The sequence below is a fragment of the Anarrhichthys ocellatus genome, unplaced genomic scaffold, assembly GCF_004355925.1.
Source record: "Anarrhichthys ocellatus isolate YVR2014 unplaced genomic scaffold, GSC_Weel_1.0 scaffold13, whole genome shotgun sequence".
In the NCBI taxonomy this organism is placed as follows: Eukaryota; Metazoa; Chordata; class Actinopteri; order Perciformes; family Anarhichadidae; genus Anarrhichthys; species Anarrhichthys ocellatus.
Genome location: NW_022280043.1, coordinates 5974886 through 5991728, shown reverse-complemented (window position 1 = coordinate 5991728; position 16843 = coordinate 5974886). Strand labels below are relative to the sequence as shown.

General features: G+C 44.2%; 2 protein-coding genes across 6 annotated transcripts in view; both read right to left on the bottom strand.

The window, feature by feature from the left end:
* mdc1 (mediator of DNA damage checkpoint 1) overlaps positions 1-8489 on the bottom strand; it is a 10916-nt gene extending 2427 nt beyond the window's left edge. Inside the window, exons 1-9 of one of the 4 annotated variants that reach the window (XM_031852650.1) lie at positions 8421-8489; positions 7599-7774; positions 6876-7472; positions 6713-6791; positions 5414-6540; positions 4557-4619; positions 1193-4440; positions 574-714; positions 61-243 (exon numbers count right to left, since the gene is read on the bottom strand). In XM_031852650.1, coding sequence (XP_031708510.1) covers positions 61-243; positions 574-714; positions 1193-4440; positions 4557-4619; positions 5414-6540; positions 6713-6791; positions 6876-7472; positions 7599-7734 — 5574 coding nt within the window. In that variant the 5' untranslated portion in view covers positions 7735-7774; positions 8421-8489. The other 3 variants (XM_031852651.1, XM_031852647.1, XM_031852649.1) reach the window with 3 other exon arrangements.
* Positions 8490-10457: 1968 nt separating this feature from the next.
* tubb5 (tubulin, beta 5) lies at positions 10458-14970 on the bottom strand. 2 transcript variants are annotated; one of them, XM_031852775.1, is made up of 5 exons: positions 14827-14970; positions 12212-12320; positions 11854-11964; positions 11522-11766; positions 10458-11398 (listed from the first exon to the last, which is right to left on the bottom strand). In XM_031852775.1, the coding sequence occupies exons 1-5, from the start codon at positions 14881-14883 to the stop codon at positions 10586-10588; spliced, it is 1335 nt and encodes a 444-aa protein (XP_031708635.1). In that variant the 5' UTR covers positions 14884-14970; the 3' UTR covers positions 10458-10585. The 2 variants fall into 2 exon arrangements, with proteins under 2 accessions (XP_031708635.1, XP_031708636.1); XM_031852776.1 differs by having other exon boundaries at positions 10458-11210; positions 11550-11766.
* Between the last annotated feature and the right edge of the window lie 1873 nt (positions 14971-16843).

Below are 16843 nucleotides of genomic sequence, written 5' to 3'. Positions count from 1 at the left end.
AGAGAGAGAGAGAGAGAGAGAGAGAGAGAGAGAGAGAGAGAGAGAGATATAGAAACGAACCTTTTCCAGCCATTGTGTGGTGACAATGGGGACTCCTTTAGCCAACGCACACAGGAACTTGACGGTCCTGCGCACCTTATCAGTCACCAGGCAGTTCATGTCCGTCACTCCTTTAGCCATGCTGCCTCCCAAACGAGCCAACACTCTCTCCCCTTCTTCGTCCACCACACCTGTGAACAGCACCTGAGAGAGGGACAGACACACTGTGTTGTTCGGAGGTCTAAAGCCACGTTAGCTCGCATGAATCTTACTGAATAGATTTCTGCTAATCTGTCATCCTGGGAAGTGAATGTATGAAGCCTTTATTGCCCCCTAGGGGAAACTGCTTTTCACAAAAAACATTAAAGAATATCAAGAAAATGTCAAAAAACATATATAACACCATGTTATATTAACAGCTTCATAAAACAATATCAGCATAGCATAATGTGCCATTACAGTCAAATTTCCCTCTTCTGCATCATTTTGACAATCTGACAAATATGACCACATGTGTACAAAGACATATAAAACCTTGTAGGCCTGTCCGGCAGCTCGTGACTGACCCCCGGCTGCCGGGGAAGCAGAGGAGGAGCGCGGGGTCTTTGCCACAGGCGAGGAGTCCGCAACAGCCCGTCGCTTCCGGGATACACCGCCAGTCGGAGTCTGGGGCTGCTAAAAGGAAGAGGGGTGGGGGAGGGGAGACAAGGTTAAACAACAGGCAAGGACAAGCGTGCAACATGCAGGGAGGATGATGAGCACGTGTGATGTAAAAGAAAGCAAAGATCATGAAAACGCAGGAGTAGAAAGTGACTGTGAGTCCACTAAACCACTTAATTCATTAGTGTGTTAATGGAGATGCAGAGTAGGTCAAACTACTCTTGTTGCTGAGAGAGTCCCTGATGTTGATTGCAGTACATTATGATGGTTGGAAAGGCTGACTCACGGTGAAAAATGCACCAGGGCCCTCAGCCAAGGTAAAAGCCTTCCTTTTCAAGGACAGAAGTTCCTGGACACTAATTATATACTACTCAGCTTTCCATTTGGTCTGATTTATGCTTCAGCCGTAACGTATTTTTGTCTCACTCAAAACGACAACTTCTGACACCTTAAAATGTCCAGTGCATGTTTAAAATGTAAGTAATCGAGTCACCTCTGATGCCTCCACGTGTGGATCCTGGTCAACAGATGTTTCACTTTCTTCCTGCTTCTCTTTCTTCAGTTTCTGGACCACTGATGTCCGGCCTCTGCCTCTCCTCTCAACTATCCCCTCCTCCATTTTCTCACTCTCTTCTTTCACCTCCGATTCAGCAGGGGAATCCTTTGCGCTCTTCTTAGCTTGAGCGCCGGATGCCCGACCTTTTCTCTTAACCTGGACTTGACTCTCATCTTTTGTTTCACCTTTCGCTGCCTCTGCTGTTTGGGCTTTCCCCTTCGCTTTGGATATTTTGGAGCTACTGCTGGAATCCTCTTCCGTATTTGCCTCCAACTCTCTTTTTATTCCTTTACTTTTCTCTTCAGCCTCCTCTTCATCACTGACTGCAGGAGCTACTGGTGTCTCCACAGTCTCAATCTTTACCGTTTTTTGGCCTCTGCCCCTCACATTCCTTTTAAGCAGAGGTGATTCTTCACTGGCACAGTCCTGACTTGAAGAGGATTTCTCATCTCCAGCAGCAGGTTTAGAGCCATTTGCATTAGCTCGCTGTCGCCCTCTAGTGGTACTAGCCTGCTGACAATCTGCCTTCTCTGGTTCATCCTCATGGGGAACCTCATTAGAGGATTCCTCTTCTGTCCTGCTTTTCCTGCCTCTGGTTGTAGGTTTGGGAGTGAAATTCTGGCCACTCTGACTATTGACAGGAGGGATGGAGTGTGACTCTGTTTTCCTCCCTCTTCCTCGCTGCCTGCCTCCTCTTCCTCTGCTCTGAGAGCAGCTGGAAATCTCAGAGTTGGAGGAATTGGTGGAGTTGGACCTCGAAAGCACTCCCTGAGGAGAATTGTCCTGTTGTGTTGGCTCTGCAGCTACAGTCCTCCTTCTGTTGCTGCTTCTGGCGATGGCTGCCTGCGGTGGCCCACTGGTCCTCTTCGCTCCCCTGCCTCGGCCCCTGCCCCTGCCCCTGCTCCCCGGGGTGTTCACACTTGAAGCAGACTTCTCTGAGCTGACAGAGTTGGAAGAGTTGGAGCGAGATCGGGTTCTCCTTGCTGGGACATCATCGTTGGCTGATATGGTGGAGTCTTGTGGCGGCTCTGTTTTCCTGGCTGCTCTGCGACCTCTTGCGGGTGTTTTGGGGTTGTTTTCTTGTTGCTCTTTTGTTTGTCTTTCTTTGGCCTCTTGATCTTGTTTTTCTTCTTGTTCCTTCCTCTCCCTCTCAAGTTTTTCTTCTCGTTCCCTCTTTGCTGTCTTCAATCTCTCCTTTTCCTCCTCCCTTTCCTTTTCTCTTCTCTCCTTCTCTTCTCTTTCTGCCTTTTCACGCTCTAATCTCTCTTTTTTTTCCTGCTCCTTTCTTTCCCTCTCTAATTGTTTTTCTTTTTTCTTTTGTGCCTTATCAGCTCTTTTCTTTTCATCTTCCTCCTTTCTTTCCCTCTCTATTCGCTCTTTTTCTGCTCTCTCTTGCTCAAGTCTTAAGCTTTCTGCATTTTCAGCCTGCACTCTTTCTTGCTCTTCTTTATATTTTCTTTCCCTTTCTAATTTGTCTTGTTCTTCCCTCGCTGCTTCTTGTTCCTTTATTCGGTTATTTTCAGCACTGTTCCTTTCTGTTTCAAGCGTTTCCTCCTCTTCCTCGTTATCTTTCTGATGCATCATATATTTTTTCCCTCTAGCTTGTTTAGCCTGCTCTACCTTCTCCTCAGGCCTTGATTTTCCTCTTCTTCCTCTAGGAGTTGGCAAAGCCTTCATCTTCCCTCTCGTCTGTCTGTTGGGAGGTTCAGAACACTCCGCCTGCTCCTCCTCTTCTCTTAATCTTGCCTGTGTCCCTCTTCTACCTCCAATAGTCGTGCCACTGGTTCCAGCTTCAGCTTGTTTTCCTTTCCCCCTCCGAGGCTGTCGGACAGTTTTAGTTTCTACAGTGGAGGCCTGAGAATTTGTGAGCGGTTGTGTGTCCTCTTCTTGAATTGGCTTTGACTTCGCTCTTCTTTTTCGTGGACCTGGAATTGAGTCCTCATCCTCTCTTTCTCTGTCTTCACCCGCGACCACAGGCTGGGTTTCAACAGCAGAGACTTCAGAACTAGCGAGGGGCTGTGTCTCCTCTTCTTCAAGTTGCAGTGCCTTTGCTCTCCTTTTTCGTGGACCTGAAGTCAACTCCTCTTCATCACTTTCTCCATCTTCACCTGTAGCCATTGGCTGAGCTTCAATGGTGGAGAGCTCAGAGTTTGTGAGTGTTTGCGTCTGCTCGTCTTCGAGCCACAGCTGCTTTGCTTTGCTTTTTCGTGGACCTGGAATTGAATCCTCAACATCGCTTTCCTCATTTCCACTTGTAGCCATGGGCTGAGTTTCAGCTACACCAAAGTGCATTGGCTGGGTTTCAACAAGTGATAACTCAGAGTTTGTGAGCGTTTGTGTCTGCTCCTCTTCAAGCTGCAGTGGCTTTGCTTTCCTTTTTCGTGGAATCAAGTCCTCATCATCACTTTCCTCATCCTCACTTACATGCATGGGCTGAGTTTGAGCCACAGAAAGAGCATCACTGAGGAGCCTCTTCTGAGGTTGAGCTGCCTCCACATGTTCTTCTCTCTCTTCTGTTGCATGCTGTGGGCTGGACTTTACTTGTAGTCCAGAGGAAATAAGATTTTCTTTATCCAAACTGTCCTCCTCCTCCTCCTCCTCAAGGGCAAACATTGGTTGGGTTTCAGCCATGGCAAGAGTAGATGATGTGGGAATGTGGAAAGGCTGAGTCTCAGCAGTAGCAGTGTTTTTTCTCTCATCTTCATCGGTTTCAACCTCTGAATCACTGTCGGGCTCTGAAATATACGCCTGTGTTGCTTCCAGGTCAAAATCTACCCGCCCTTCTTTTGCAGACATTACTGAACATCTGGCAGGGTTCTCAACCTCTCCATAGGCCTGCAGCTTTGAATCACTCTCCAAGGAAGTTCTGCCTGCATATGCTTGGGTATCGTCCAGAGTCACACCCTCCACCACGGAGACAAAAGCTTGGGTGTTCGCCGTGGCTAGAGCTTGGGCCCGACCCTCCAGGTGGCTGCGGTCAGAAGATCCCAGCTGGAGAGACCCTCCTCTAATGGACTGTTTGCCCTTTTCATCAAGAGAAGACTGGGTGGGGTCCTTGTTGTGGTCCTCTAGAGGGTTGCCCTGGCAGTCTCTGGTCTGGAGAATGAAGGACTGGGTCTCAGCCACAGCACACAAGTCGTCCTCCAGGCTGTCTGAGCAGGAAGACAATGCTATAGGTCTTGCACCTGGGAGACAAAGAAGATGAAATAAAGAAGTGTGTGCAAGGTTAAAAGTAATGCTCTGATGTACCCATCGGTTTATAAACAGACACAAAGTTATGAGTCAAAAGTAATTTACTCACATCTAAATGGACCTGATGAGGGAATCAGGAAAGCCTGAGTCTCCATATCTTCCAGTTCTCCTTCTGGTATCATCCAAGAGTGAAAATAACAAATTAAACAGGCTTATATTTCATATTAAAATGCCAAACAATGTATACAGTGGATCAAGGAGTGCTTGATGCGTCTTCAAATTGAGAAAAGGAGGTCCGCTTTAAATGGATCACTTAAAAATCCTGTTATTGATTATTTAGAGAATCTATCCTTTCCAACATGTTGTTGGAAGTGCCAAAAACGTGTATTTTTCTTGCATTATATTATTATTTTGGTTGATTGACAGTGTTTAAGTTGTATTGATTATTTTCAATCATGGGAAGTTGTGATATAAAGAACCCCTGCTAAATGAAAGGCTTGTTCCGTCAATAAAATGTACGGAAAGGCTTTATTTCAAATCTTTATTTACTTATATTTTCTTTTATTTGTACTGTCGATATTATAATATTTAATATGTTCTAGAGCAGCAACAATTAGTCGATCAAGAGAAAATGAATAGGCAGCCATTTAGATAATCGCTTAATCGTTTCAGTCATTTGTTAAGGAAAACATTTCCAGCTTCTTCACTGTGAGGATTTGATGCTTTTCTTTGTAAACTGAATATCTTTTGGGGTTTGGACTGTTGAACAAAACCAGCAGACAGAATAATTCACCTTTGGCTGTGGGTAAATATTGTCGGAATTATTCACTATTTTCTGTCATTTTTATAAACCAAACAATGAATCGAGAAAGTGATCTGCAAATGAAACAATACTGAACACCATCTATAGCTGCAGCCTACATTCCCTCCATTAAGTTCGTATTTGAAGATTGATGGACTGATTACCTGACACCTGTACAGGAGTAGAGCAGTTCTGCTGAAGGGGAACCAGCAACCCAGGTGTGTTTTCTCTGCGCAGGCTGGGAATCTGGTTCTCCCCTGCCTCTCCAGAATCCCCCTCCTTATCTTCCACATCTGTGTCACTGTCCACTCTGAGGTCGGCTGGACTGACCCCATCCCCAGCAGGGGGCACGCTGGATTCATCGACATCTGTGTCTGCATCAGAATCGGACTGAAGAGCTTCCGACGTGGTACCAGGATCGACAGACAAGGTTGAGACAACAGGTATGAGCAGAGGAGAATCGTCTTCCACATCTGTGTCGCTGTCAGACAGAACAGCCAAATCGGCTCCTGCATCTGCAACGGTGACGGACTCTGTGACAGCGGACACCACCGACAGTTCACTGATGGCAGGGGCAGGAATGGCTTCATCGTCCGTGTCACTGTCTAGATGCAGGCTGTGAGACGCGGCGGGGGCGGATTCGGGCCCAGTTGGCTTGATGTCTAATCTAGTGGGAGTTTCATCTATTTTAGGGCATGAATTATTTGTTCCACATTGCTTTTCTTCTTCCTCATCAATATCTGTGTCACTGTCTAGGTGCAAATTGCTGCGCTGCATAGAAGGGGAAGAGTCAGCTGCGTGTGTGCTTTGAAGTGACGTTGCTTTAATAGCGGTGTCTGACGCAGCATCATCCTCCACATCAGTATCACTGTCCATGTGAAACTGGGCTGTGTCTGGTGGCTGATCAGCTTGTTGGTTTGTATTCATGGTCAGTGGGCCTGCAGACGCCACCCTCTCCTCCTCTCCCTCCACATCAGTGTCACTGTCCATGCAAAATACAGGGCTCGCGTCTGTGAAGACTGCTGGTGGAGACACGAGGAATTCATCCTCTCCGGTAAGACTGACATTGCTTTCCTGTTTGTCTGGCACATGTTGTTCACTTTCCTCAGACTTTCTCCCTCCCGGCGCTGCTCTTTCTTCTTCGTCTTCACTGTCGTCCACAATTGCAAGTGTCTTTTTGTTCTTTAGCTGCTGCTGCCCCACCTCTACGTCTGGCTCCTCCTTGCTGAAGCCGACATGTCTGTAAGGCCTATTTTTAGTGGAGGACAGTGTGATGGGACTTTCATCCTCACTGGAAAACAGTGGAAAACAATGTGACCAGCATTATAATTCAGAGGAGAAAATAATTAACTGTTTCGATGCACATAATTACAAGGATTTGTAATGTTTGTGTTACATGTTAATATGTTATGAATGTACTGTACATATTTAAAAAAGCCCAAGATAAGATGTTGCTAATATACCTTTCAGGGACAATTTTGTTTGTGGGACTCAGGAATGTTGAACAGGTGGGACCTGATTTATGGGAGTCAGAATCGGACACTGTAAAAAAAGAATAAAGATGTAAAACCTCAGATACAAAAAGACAGGTCTTCATTTCTATAAGTACCAACATAATTTATATACCTAGAGCCTTGCGCCTTATGTCTCCTCTTTCCTCGTCTGAGTCCGAGTCAGATTCTGGGACCAGGGTCCCCTGTGGCTGGGTTGGAGTTTGCTCAAAGGACAGGCAACTGGTTCTGACAGGAGTCTTCCTTGTTTCCTCCTGATCAGGTAATGACGTCCTAGCCTCTGTACCCCCGTTGACACATTTCTTGCTGCCTATGCTTGAGTGACCTCCCTTGTCTCCCGAGGCATCTGGCAACCTGTCGTTTACCTCTGAATTTATGCTAACAGGAGTCATCGTATCCCCTTTAGAGGAGACTGCATCTGTAGTGCAGCTGACATACTGACATGGGATGTCTGCCACCACCAAACTGTCACGTTCACTGAGGGCATAGCGTACATTAGGAGTCAGCTTTAAGTGGCCCTTGCGGGTCCCATTCATGCTCCCTAGGTCCCAAATCAAAGCCTCTATGTCCACTTCACTGTGACGACCTCTTCTCCTGTAGACAGAGATGCAGATGGTGGCATGCTGCTTGGATATCAAGGGTGCTGGCAAGGGCAGGGTGCAGGTGTTGGGGTCACGGCCCACCACATTATCTCCCAAAAAGAGGGGCAACTCTGGGTGACAGAGAACATCAATCAGAAGAAATACATAGACAAGACCTGTTTATGCAAATGTAAACAGACTGTGATCAACAAATCAACAAAGCGTTGGTGTAATAACAGCAGCAGTAAGCCACTCACCTGTCTCAGGGATATGTTCATTTTTTAAGATGCACAGTTTAGCCAATGGTCGTCCCCTCTTGTTTTCATTCTCCTCTTTGTTGTCTTCCTCATCTGACTCCAGGATTGAGTCACTGATCATTTGAGTGGCATCCATTCCACACACAGGGTAAGGCAAGACGACTGCTGGGCCACAACTTAAAGACAGATAAATGGCTATGAAGGCTGTAATGTTGAGGTTTAATTCCACCAACGGTAGCTTCAACTGGCCTTGAAAGCACAAACAGTTCATAAATATTACCAGGCAACTTCATGCAGCTAACGTTAGCCTAAATAGCTAATTGACGAGCTCTTTGGCTATACTTTCCTATTGTATTCTTGCTAACTTCCAATTTGAAGCATAAATTAACGCTGATTCAACTTATATTAAACGTGTATGAACATGTCTGTCAATGCTGCATCACTTCACAGCAATCCCGCTTCCGGTCAGCATAAAAACAAAACCACAAAAAAACGTTAAACTCTAGTTGGAGTAAATCAGAGGTCAACATCATAACCTCATGTTATAGGAAACCTAAAAACCCATTGTGTAATTAACCCCACGTCTTCATTTTTATTTAAAAACAGTGCAATATTAATTAACTATCAGGGCAATTAACCTAACGTTACCTTGAAACTCTGCAGGAAGTTTAACGATAAGAGATTAAACGAGTGGCTTGACCGTTAAACACCCAACTGCATGGCAACATTATTCAAATGAGCTCGTATGTAAATTTGCAATGTGGGTGTGTATTACAATATTGTCTTCACATATTATGAAAAAGGATGTAACCTCATGCTTACCTTCACACGCTTTTCTCAGTGGAGATACAACAAACGGAAATAAACATGCACATCCGGGAAGGAGTTAACCACGCCCACCAGAGGCGTTCCAACCGCAAGTGATTGGCCAATATACCATTCACTCACTCTGGAATCTGTTGCCATTGGTCAGTTAAACCCAGTCCAACTTTAAAAGACTCTGATTGGATCAACATTTCCCGCAAACGCGCATCTTAAAGGGGCCGCCACACACCCTGGTCTACACAATGAACTGGTCCAACTGTCTGCATAACTTACACAACTTTTGGGAAATTTTCTGATAGATAGTTAGAAAACATTTACAATTTTACATTAGCCAGTTGCTTAGGTCTACTTCTTTGTTTTAGTTTGCTGTCAGTTACATTTCATGAGGTGGTCCAAAGAGATTCTATTTTTTAGTACAGTTCAGATGTAGCTTCATTTTCTATTTTCATATATTTTGTTCAAGACAGAACTACTGCTCTGTATTCCTAAAACTCATTTTTATACGACATTTTTTAAATATATGCAGTGCTAAAGCACAGACCCCTTGATAAGGGCCTTGAAGTAGGTGCTGCTTTATTACAAACATTGAGAAGCTGTCTTGAGTACCTGAGTTAAAGGTAGTCTAAGACCATTACTATTTCAGTTTGGTCCTTATTTTTTGCATACATTACCATACAGTAACCTTGGGGCCTGTGTGGGAGGAATATGGGCACAGCAGCTAATTTTTGCCCTGGGGCCCCATTGCAGGTTGAGCCCAGCATGTTTTGGGCACTGTGGGAAATTTAGGTTTTGAAGCTCCTAATTATGGATATTATATGTTACAATGTGTTTACTTAGGACGTTTAGACCAAGAGGTGTGTTTGAGTGCCTGTTAGAGAGGGGGGTTTGAGGAATGTGCTGGAGCTGGGGTTGGGAAAGTGGCTGCATGAGGTGTTAAGATCAAAACAATGGGGCATCGGCCCAGGAGGGGCTTGTTGGACTTCAGCCAATCAATGAGCTGATCGATGAGCTGAGAAATGTAACTTTGGGGAGACAAAGGGTTTGAAGTTCTGGGGGATTTCAGATCTTCTGCGGGCCACCGAGGGTTTGTTTTGTTATTAGTAGTGTGAATCGGTTTGTAACTGTTTGTATCTGTTTTTATGCTTCTTGGATAATAAATCCATTTGATTTTGACTTAAACCTGCTGTTGTGTTTTGGAGTCGATTGAGAGCACATGGCTGCAGGGAGGGGGGCGATTTTTCCCTGTGTTCAAAAGTTCAGACCTAACAGCACCAGCAACAGTTGTGAGTCTTATATTTATATTAAATAATAAAGTTACTATTTCTCCACCTCCACTTTCTCCACAGGAATGTGAATGCAAAGCCTTACAAGAAACTATAAACACATATTGTTTTTATTGTTGAGTTGTAAAAATATTTAAGTATTCCAAATTAAGTATGCAACTTTGTTGCTTGGTCTAAGCATTTGGAACTGCACTTTTTAAGTTTTGTATTAAGATCATCTAAATGCTGCTGGGGTGCAATGAACACGTGTTCTTACATTTGACTAGTTGTGGGAATGTGGTTTGGTACAGAGAAAGAAATTGGTCGGACTATCATCTTGCAAACTGGTCATGCCACACAGCGCTCCGGAGTAGCAAACTCTGTTACACCTCATTAAATACTCCAATAATATCATATTGGACTGACTGCATATCAGCACTGATAATTCCTGTTTACGTAACTGTTTTATAGCTAACTACTCATGGAACAGACATTAAACCTTCTTATCCATGCATAACGAAATTGAATGACGCAGCTTTTTTTTATAGCAGCAGGAAACGGCACGTGACTGCACATTAGTATCCTCTACTGCACAAACTGCTGACCTCAACAGAATTAACATTCATCCATCTCTGGAAATCTGCCTCAACATTAAATCCTTTTACATTTTTACACAGTTTTGAAATGTGATTGAGATACGACGGCTGACTTGTAGTTGATGTTTTATCAAACAAATATGAACAATTGTACGCATTAATGAAATGCAAACACATTTTCACTTGACAACTTTATTTGCAGTGAATCACTAAGGATATCTATGCTAAAGTTTAATTCTAGCAATGCTTCAGACACTATGTTTTTCATTTTGCCATTGATGTAATGACTTTCCCATTTTTATCTTCAGGCATCATCTTCAGCCTCCTCCTCAAATTCACCCTCTTCCTCAGCAGTGGCATCCTGGTACTGCTGGTACTCCGACACCAGATCATTCATGTTGCTCTCTGCTTCAGTGAACTCCATCTCATCCATACCTTCGCCTGTGTACCAATGCAAGAAGGCCTTACGGCGGAACATGGCTGTGAACTGCTCTGAGATACGCTTGAACAGCTCCTGGATGGCTGTGCTGTTGCCAATGAAAGTGACGGCCATCTTGAGGCCACGGGGTGGAATGTCACAGACGGCGGTCTTCACGTTGTTGGGGATCCATTCGACGAAGTAACTGCTGTTCTTGTTCTGGACGTTCAGCATCTGCTCGTCGACCTCCTTCATGGACATGCGCCCACGGAACACGGCAGCGACGGTCAGGTAGCGGCCGTGACGTGGGTCGCATGCAGCCATCATGTTCTTAGCATCGAACACCTGCTGGGTGAGCTCGGGAACTGTGAGGGCTCTGTACTGCTGGCTGCCTCTGCTGGTCAGGGGGGCGAAGCCAGGCATGAAGAAGTGCAAACGGGGGAAAGGCACCATGTTGACAGCCAGTTTGCGAAGATCAGCGTTGAGCTGACCGGGGAAACGCAGGCAGGTGGTGACCCCGCTCATGGTGGCGGACACAAGGTGGTTAAGGTCTCCGTAGGTGGGTGTGGTGAGTTTCAGAGTACGGAAGCAAATGTCATACAGGGCCTCATTGTCAATACAGTAGGTTTCATCTGTGTTTTCTACAAGCTGGTGGACTGAGAGGGTGGCATTGTAGGGCTCAACCACTGTGTCCGACACCTGAGGACAGAAAACACGCAGAATCGTTCTTCAGTCTCATGATCTTAGCGGAGAAAATCCCAAGGCAAGATACACTAAAATGAAAACCCCAAATTCTTATGCTCTATCACAAGAGTACGTTACCTTAGGGGAGGGCACCACACTGAAGGTGTTCATGATACGGTCGGGGTACTCCTCGCGGATCTTGCTGATGAGCAGGGTTCCCATGCCGGACCCAGTTCCTCCACCAAGAGAGTGGGTGAGCTGGAAGCCCTGCAAGCAGTCACAGCTCTCTGACTCTTTGCGGACCACATCTAGGACTGCATCCACCAACTCAGCTCCCTCTGTGTAGTGACCCTTGGCCCAGTTGTTTCCAGCACCGCTCTGACCTGGAGGGACATACAGGTGAGCCATTCTTCATAAAAAAAGGGCTCAAGTCATTCAGCATCATGAGAAAATTGATTTATTTCACCCACCAAACACAAAATTGTCAGGTCTGAAGATCTGCCCAAAGGGTCCAGACCTCACAGAGTCCATGGTGCCAGGCTCCAAGTCCACCAGAATGGCCCGAGGGACGTATTTGCCTCCTTCACGAGAAAGAGACAGAGAGAGAGAGAGAGAGAGAGAGAAAACATACCAATTTAATAATGCAGAAAAACACATTTTTAGACGTTACACAGAATATTGAATGTGACAAAATCCATGCTCGACAGCAGACATGAGTATGTAACAACATGTCTTAAGTTATAATTCAGAATGAATTATAACTTAAGACATGTGTTGAAGAAATGAGCATGTGTTCACATAACATACTCCAAATAGATATTAACTTACCGGTGGCCTCATTGTAGTAGACACTGATCCTGTCCAGCTGCAGGTCACTGTCTCCGTTGTAAGTCCCTGTGGGATCGATGCCATGCTCATCGCTGATGACTTCCCAGAACTGCGGACACAAAATGGAAGGTATCACTTGACAGTTGCTTCCAAAGAAAGTACACACGTGGCCATTAGCAATGCGGTTTATTGGACCAGGGACTTTAAAAGAGGAAAACAGCAGTGGGTTTGCATTTTTGGATTCTGGTAAAAAAACGACAGGATTTTTCTTCCTTTCACGGCATATATTAACCCATTTAATACAATGCAGCTGTTCATATTTCCTGCTTTTTTCCCCCTGCTAAGTTATCGAGTGATGACTCAGCAGAATGCAGTTCTTTCACATGTAAAATGCAAAGGAGGGAGCACAAAGGGCCTACAGATCACTCCAGGGGCAACACTGCAAACAAACTCCATTTGCAGGCAGTCACACTACACTGGAGAGACTGCTTGTCTTCAGATCTGTATTCATGTCTTGTTCACTCTTTAAAGACCACACTCACACTGTGTATAATCCCATTAGTAGGCGGGACTGCTGCATGCAGCCAGACATTTGCTTGCGCATATTTTTCTGATATCTCCCAAATAAGGGCTTTTTTTTGTCATTTTCTGCAAACAGCAGCAGTGGGAGGATTTAGAGTAATCTGGATAAGCGGGCTGTATTGCTGCTCAGTACTTAAGAGATTGGGAGTCAGCTGTAGTCTGAGTATCATGACATTTAAATAAGACCACGTAAAACAAAAATGACCAAGTGACCTTAATATGAGTGCGATCACAGCAGGATAAAGAGAACAAAGAGTTGAAAAAGAACGACCAAAAAGACTGAGAAACTGACATATACGTATTTGACAGTGACACAGTAGTTGGCTATCAGTAAAGACTGAAAACATTCACAGTGAAAGAATGGGGACAATAAGCAGGACGGCAATGCCACACCCTGACCTAATTCACCACAATGTAGCTCTTCAGCAATTCTGTCAATCATATCCACTGGACATCTGAGTCAATGAGTCCTGAAGGACTGGAAACAAATGTGGATCCTCACAGTAGTTATTGTAACACCATTGGACAATACAAAGACACAAGTTATGCCCCATGCTTTAGAAGGGGAGATGGATATACTGCAATAACTCCAATTGCATAAGCCTATACACTATGTACTGAAGTTTACATTCTGTGGTGCAACTGCTATACAAACTCAATAGAAGTATATATAATGGTTATATGTTGTGTTTCTTTCTACTAGCCATTCTTCATGAGGCATATCATTTATGAACCCAATGACTTCACCCACTGCGCATCAGCTGTTTCCTCCATTCCTCCCCCACCCTTCCCCTAATATGGTTAAGAGAGGAAATAAACTGATTACACAGACAGGCCCTGCTTTACTGGACATAAAAATCTCTGCAAGCCGAGCATCACAACGATAACGACGTATCTTGTAATACATGGGCCATTGTGGTCTCTAAACTCTATTTGAACAGGGCAAGATTCCTGTGTGTGTGTGTGTGTGTGTGTGTTTGAGAGATCCCATTCAAACATATGCTCTCTGTAGCAAATGATCAGTTGTAAAACAAAAGGAGGTAATAAGACAGGTAATAAGACAGGTAATAAGACAGGGATAATAACGGGCCATGAAGACATGTACTGTATAGCAGACTGCTATTGTTACTGGGTGAGACTGGGTGGGTGATGTGAGGCAGACTGCAGGGCCCTATTAAGGAGACTATAGTGTCAAATGCATTCAAATTGAATACAAAATTGACAAAAGTAAGTATGTGAGAGTATTTCATTGCTAAAAGCGCTGATGATGTCTCTCATGAAATGCACTTCATCAGTCTATTTTAAAGGAACAATTCTTTCTCATCCAATTATCCATGCCACACCCTTTCCACCGCCTCCCTGCTTTCTCACCAGCTGAAGCAGCAGTCTGCATCTACAACCCGCTGGAATAAAATATAATCAATATGGCCATTTGGTGTTGCTATCCCAGCTCCCACTCATTGTCTGATACCAGCCATATCTGTGTGTGCAAGACAAAGAACCCAGTGCTGAATACTCTGACTGAGGGGCTCTGACAGGTGAAGAATAGACCCGTTTTTTTTTCTTTCTTTTCCCCAGACAATATCTTGAGGTCAGATGAGTCCTCAGCTGTTGAGACGCAGACACGCCCGGTGTTGTGTGAACAAAAACCCCTCGAGACACAAGAGCCCCGTTAAACCGTTATTTCTATGTAAGCACAGTCCGCTGCTCCACACACACACCTATACCGGATACCGCAGTGCTCAAAATCCAGACAGAAAAGTGATGAAAAACAAATTCAACAGTTATGATTTGTGATGTGTTTAAATACATAACGCTATGTAATGTATGGACGGAATGTTTTTTTATTCATGCACAATGAGACAAAAGGAGTCCTTTGTCTTCTTACACAGACAAAACAATCAGGGACTTTAAAACGCTTAATGGGTGTGTCTTGCATAATGAGCCGGTGAATTCTTTTTTCTTTTTTTTAACAGTGAGAGGAAACATGCTATAAAAGAATAACTATTCGATCGATAATTATGTTTTCTTACCTTGGCACCGATCTGGTTACCGCACTGGCCGGCCTGGATGTGAACGATTTCCCTCATAGCGGATGCAAAAGTTTTACAACGACTAGCAGACAAGTCACTTCGCAGGGACGAGGAGCCGACCCAAGACTAATGTAGAAGCGCAGGACAATGCATTTATAGTGTTGGAGCGCTTCCAGAGCGAGGCTGGGGCAGGGGAGTGGGCGTGGCTAAACCCAGACCCGGCTGATGCTGAACGCGGATTGGCTGAGAAGGCTAACCCGGAGCCAGAATGAGGAGGGGCGCTGCTGCAGATCTGGGTGTGGAAATAAGATATAGAGAGTGAACAGCATTTTACCAGCTGCTGTCCAGTAACAGCTGGTGACTGACACATATTGCAGTTTTTTTAATTTCAGATTTCAAAGCTGAATAACCAATCAGCAGTTTTAAAAGCACTCTTACTGTAACACTCCCTGCAGAGTAGACAGATGGCAGACATTTCAGTTTCAAACCAGGGACAAGATGGGGTCAGCCAGCTCAAGCCCCTCTCAGGGTCCTTTGTCTCACCACAAGGCCCATTTAGTAGCTGTTCTGGAGTATTTGTTGTTGTTGTTTATTATCATATTACATATCTTGTTGATTAAGTTAAGAACGCCTTTGTCTGTCGAATGGTCAATTCAGAGCTTCAGGTCTCAGTCGTCCTGGAGTCATGCTGCACTTCTTTTAAGGTCTGGGTAAGCACTGAATGTGAAAGCAAACCATGAAACTGTGTTGCGTTGCAGCTGCTTCATCGCCATGTCTGATGTGTATGTTTGTATGAATGTTGTGGACTGTTATGTGAAACAGAGTATAGGTCACATCTTGTGACGCAGGACCCATTTCAGAAAGCAATGAAGTGAAATCAAATTAAATCTCCATCTGCAGTTGGAGTTTGACCAGTTGTCATGGATATAAGATTTTCTTTTCTTTTTTTGGGGGCACTTCAAAGATTGTTTATCCATTACGGCCTAAAAGCTCAAGGTCATTTTTAGCTTTGGAAATTGAAAAAAACAATTTAACCTCAAGGTCCAAGCTGTTCTGTATCTATTTTGGGGGTTTTGGGATTTTGTGAGCTGACAGTGTTATAATAAAGTTTGTTGGTCATACATGTATGTAAGCGTATAATTATTAACCAGCATAAAAGTTGCCCTTTACTCTTCCAGACCTCCCAGAGACAACGCCGTACTGTAAGAGTTAGATTGTTACTGATACCAAAAAGCTAAAATTCTGTTTGATGAAAGTAAATCAAATATGCAGTAACAGGAACATTCGTTTCAATTGGTTAAGATAAGATATGAGAGAATTGTCATTATACTGTTGCACAAGACAACAATACAACTTAATTACGATATAGACAAAAATAATAAAAATAATTTCAAAATAAGAACAGTATTCAAAGTGCTGTCCAGTGTACAAATACACAATAGCAGCATAAAATCTAGCAAATGCACAAGGTGTAAACAAGTAGCAGTAGCAGTGTAAGAATAGAGTAATATATATATATATATATATATACTGTATACATATGAGTGTGTGTGTGTGTGTGTGTGTGTGTGTGTGTATGGTAACAGCTTTGGGTAAGACGCTGTTTTTCAGTCTTGTGCATGTATTGTCCTGTAACTCATGAGAGAGAGGAGAAGTAACTTCACTCATTCTCGACTCAACAACCTGGACAAATAGGAGAAGGAAAAATCTTTGCTCTATGTAACCTCACACCAGCGGCAAAGAGTCTGGGCTCAAAAGGTTGAGGTCTGGTCAGAGTGGACAGGATGGGTGAGCCAGGTCCCTGCAGCTCCCATCAGACAGGAACAAATCCAGAATCCTCCATGTTTATGGTATAATCAGATTGGAGTTAGTGGATTACAGAGTTATGAACTAATCTCTGCTGCAGGATGATTTTTATTCATATGAAATAGTCTAGTTCTGAATTTATTTTAGAAGCGGTCATAGTCCTACCACTGAGTCTAATTGTCATGCAAGACTCCATTGCGATTGACACTTG

Bases quoted from the DNA above. Each gene is read 5' to 3' on its own strand.
- tubb5 (XM_031852775.1), bottom strand. From the start codon at position 14,883: ATGAGGGAAATCGTTCACATCCAGGCCGGCCAGTGCGGTAACCAGATC. The intron at 12,321-14,826 runs GTAAGAAAACAT...TTGTGTCCGCAG, and splicing joins GTAACCAGATCGGTGCCAAG to TTCTGGGAAGTCATCAGCGA. The intron at 11,965-12,211 runs GTAAGTTAATAT...TTTCTCGTGAAG, and splicing joins CTACTACAATGAGGCCACCG to GAGGCAAATACGTCCCTCGG.